The sequence below is a fragment of the Melospiza melodia genome, unplaced genomic scaffold (assembly GCF_035770615.1).
Source record: "Melospiza melodia melodia isolate bMelMel2 unplaced genomic scaffold, bMelMel2.pri scaffold_44, whole genome shotgun sequence".
Classification (NCBI taxonomy): Eukaryota; Metazoa; Chordata; class Aves; order Passeriformes; family Passerellidae; genus Melospiza; species Melospiza melodia.
Window position 1 is genome coordinate 3,381,321 of NW_026948761.1, and position 3,808 is coordinate 3,385,128.

Genomic DNA, 3,808 nt, shown 5'->3' on the forward strand with positions numbered 1-3,808 from the left:
AGAGAAGATTCCTGGAAAACTCAAACAGCTTTCCAGATGTGAAATGAAAATGAAAGAAACAATCCATGATGTTTTCCTCTATTAATTTCTGTGCTCCCCTTTTCCATGTTGCACTACTTCTCCATCCCAGTAATTCCAGATGCACCTCACCTCTAAGATCGGTGACTTAGAGATTTTTAGACACTGTAAAATATCATGAGCCACACAGAGTTTTCCTTCCTCTGTTTTTACAGGAAAGTAACGCTGGAGGTGTACGTGCAGTGCTGGGGTCAGTTAGGAATCCTACCCCAAGGGAAGGTGGACCGACAGTGTTTGCCCCTCAGCAAGGACAATGCCCAGCAGCAAGCGAGAGGATCACTGTGCCAGTGTGCAGGAGTCAGGGCTCTGCATCCGGGCCCAGCACTGCAAAGTTCCCGTGTTTGGGCAGACGGAGGGGCTGTCCCCGGGGCGCGCGGGGCTCGAATGTGGGGCTCGTGGGGTGAGCGGGGAACGGACACGGGGACGAACGGCCCCGGTGCTTCAGTTGCAGCAGCGGCAGCAGCAGCGGCGGCGGCAGCAGCGGCGGCAGCAGTGGCAGCAGCAGCAAACAGATACTTTCGAACACTCTTTCTCTCTTTCTTTCTCTTTTTCTTTATTTTTCACTCCCTTTCCCGCTGTCGGGCACCCTTCTCCCGCGGTCCCTTGCCCGGCGTCCCTCTCCTCTCCCCGCCTCCCTCTCCCCTGCCGGGCCGGGCCATGCCCCCGGCCCGCCCCCAGCCCCGGGCGGGGCTGCCCCATGCCCGGCCCCGGCCGTCCCGCCGCGGTCTCGCCTCCGCCCGGCTCTGGCCGTGCTGGCGGTGGCGCTGCTGGGCGGGCATCAGTGCCTGGTGCGGAGGCGGCATCGCCGCCCTTCGGCTCCGCCTGGCCCGAGCCCGGCCCCGGACCCGACGTAGGCTCCAGTCCCGAGCCCGGCCCCGGCTCCTCCCGGGGCCTGCAGAGGACACACGCGGCGCGGCCGCTCCCGCCGCTTCCGCTGCGGCTTCCCCGGCCCGAGCTCCGCCGCTCGGCAGCGCGGCCTCCGGCCCCAAGCCGCCGGGGCCCGGGGCGGGTGGGGATGCCGGGCCCGGGGCGGGTGAGGGGCGCTCGGGGGCCGTTGCTGGTCCCGGGCCGAGCGCTGACAGCCGCGTCCCGCCCGCAGGGGAAGCGCAGGAGGCCCTGCAGGAGCGGTACCGGCTGGGATCGCTGCTGGGACGCGGCGGCTTCGGGAGCGTCTTCGCAGCCACGCGGGTCTCGGACGGCGTCCCGGTGAGCGGCGGGGCCGGCGGCGGGAGCAGGCAGAGGGGGCGGAGGAGGAGGGAGGAGGAGGAGAAGGTCGGGGCGCGACGGGACGGGCGGCGAGCTCAGCCCGCTGCTCTCCCTCGCTCGCAGGTGGCCATCAAACGCGTGCCGAGGGATCGCATCCGGCACTGGGGCGAGCTGGTGAGTGAGCGGGGCCAGCGGCAGCAGCCGGGCCGTGCCGGGCGGCGAGGAGCCGGGGCCCGGCACGGTGGGAGCCGCCGTGAGCCCTGCGGGGAGAGCGGGCGTGGGTTGAGCGGGGCATGCAGAGCATCCCGGGCTGGCTGAGGGCTCCCAGAGCCCCGGCACGGCCTCGGCCCCACTGACGGCGTCGTGCTCCTCCCGCAGCCCGACGGCACCAGCGCACCCCTGGAGATCGTGCTGCTGGCCAAGGTGTCCTGTGGCTGTGGCGGTGTCATTCAGCTCCTGGAGTGGCTTGAGCTCCCCGACAGCTTCCTGCTGGTGCTGGAGCGTCCGGAGCGGTGCCAGGAGCTCTCGGGTTTCCTGGCGGAGCGGGGGTTCCTGCCGGAGGAGGAGGCGCGGGGGCTGTTCCGCCAGGTGCTGGAGGCCGTGCGGCACTGCACCAGCTGCGGGGTCCTGCACCGGGACATCAAGCCTGAGAATGTCCTGGTCGACCTGGCCAGCGGGCAGCTGAAACTGATCGACTTTGGCTGTGGCGCCTTCCTCCAAGACACAGCCTACACCCAATTTGCAGGTGAGCCCTCGCAGGGGGTGCTCTTGGGCATCTCGTGGCCCAGCCTGGGTGCAGCACCAGGGCTTCCCCCTATTGCAGCCGGGATGGGATTGATGCTGGAGCCGAGTTGATTTGGGTGGGGTGTGAGGGCGGCCAGCTCCCAGCCCTGCTGACAGCCTTCAGCACCCACTGTGCCCTGGGCTGGGGCTGGAGCTGGGGCAGCCAGCCCAACACAAACCCCCATGGGGGCAGCAGAGAGGGAGGCCTGACCGCGTGCCCCAGATGGTTTGGTGTGCAGGCGAGGAAGGGCTGGACTGCTCCACTCCCCTTGTTCACCTTGGCTTATTAACATTTTTGGGGGCCGTGCAGGTGGGGAGGAGAGTGGGTTTTCTCCACTACTGGGTGGGTTTTTCCTTTGTGTGTCATGGTTGGGCTTTCCCAGGGATTCTGCTGCCCTCTTCCAGCACCAGTGGCTTCTTTTCCAGCCGCGAGTTTGTGCACAAGTCCCAAGTGCTGGCGAGAGGGCAGCGCTCACCCCGTGTGCCTCTGGGACAGCCCCCACATGCCCAGGGATGCTGGGGCTGGGCTCTGGGAGCAGCAGCAGCCCCCTGCTGAGCTGTGTCTGTGTTCCACAGGAACCCTGTCCTACAGCCCACCAGAGTGGATCCAGCACCAACGCTACCACGGCGAGGCAGCCACGATCTGGTCCCTGGGCCTCCTGCTGTGCCACCTGGTCATGGGGAAGCACCCGTTCAGGAGAGGCCAGGAGATCATCCGGGGGCGGATCCTCTTCCCACGATGGCTCTCTCAAGGTGGATCCTCATCTCTGGGCACGGGGGAAATACCAGTGCTGGGAGACAGCAGCAGGCTCATGGGCATCCCACTCTGGCAGCTGCTGAGGAGGTGGCATATGTCCTGCTCTCCTGCTCTCCTCCAAACAGAGCATCCATGGAGAAGTTTAGGCCCAGCTCTGGTCACACCCAGCATGACCTGGGCATGGGAACAGGAGGGCAACTTCTCCAACTGACTGGTGATTTCTGATTTCTCTCCCCAGAGTGCCAAGATGTTATTAAGAGGTGTTTGTCCATGCAACCCTTGGACAGGCCATCCTTAGAAGAGCTTTTCTGTCATCCTTGGGTGAAGGGTGTTTCCCTGCCCTAGAAGACTGAAGAAATCCACGTGCACAGTTGGATCCAGGGGCCTGGCAGGTACCAGCTCCACGCATCTCTTGGCAATCAGTGGCAAAGCAAACCAGGCTGGTTTTGTCCTGCCTGTAGCTCTGAGCAGGGGTCAGCAGAAGGGAACATGCAGCTCTTGGGCTGGAGCTGAGCTGGAGACCCAGTGTGACAAGCACTGGTGGCCACCATCCCCCCGGTTTTGTTTGTATGGTTCATGGATGGCTGGGGCCCTGGGCAGAGCCCTGACAGCCTGGTCTGACCCCAGGGAAGGAGAAGGAGCCCCTGGAGAAGCTGTCCCAAATGGGGCTGGTGCTGGAGACACCAAGGACAACCTCAAGGATGACAATCTCTTCCTTGGCCTGGCCAGCTGAAGATGATGGACTTGGATTCTGGCACCTCTTCAAAGCCAGGCTCCAGGTCCAATTTGCAGGTGAGTCCACAGGCAGGGGCTTGCTCCCAGATTTGGGCATGGCACAGCTGGGCACCAAAGGTTCCCCCTTAGCTGGGGCAGACGCAATGAATTCTTCAGTCAGCTGCCCAGCTGCTTTTTGACTCTGGGCAGCTGCTGAGGGCTGGATGTGCCGTGGCTGGCTGCAGGCTGGGCACATGTCCTGCCCTCCTG

The 3,808-nt window shown here is 64.5% G+C and overlaps 1 protein-coding gene across 1 annotated transcript; it reads left to right on the forward strand.

Annotated features, from left to right (window-relative positions):
- Positions 1-726: 726 nt before the first annotated feature.
- LOC134434591 (serine/threonine-protein kinase pim-1-like) lies at positions 727-3,553 on the forward strand (the record flags this gene model as incomplete). The annotated part of the gene is made up of 6 exons (XM_063183246.1): positions 727-1,284; positions 1,408-1,458; positions 1,663-2,029; positions 2,644-2,820; positions 3,063-3,216; positions 3,452-3,553. Coding segments are annotated over 5 exons (1,260 nt in total), but the record flags the coding sequence as incomplete, so codon positions are not given.
- Positions 3,554-3,808: the final 255 nt, after the last annotated feature.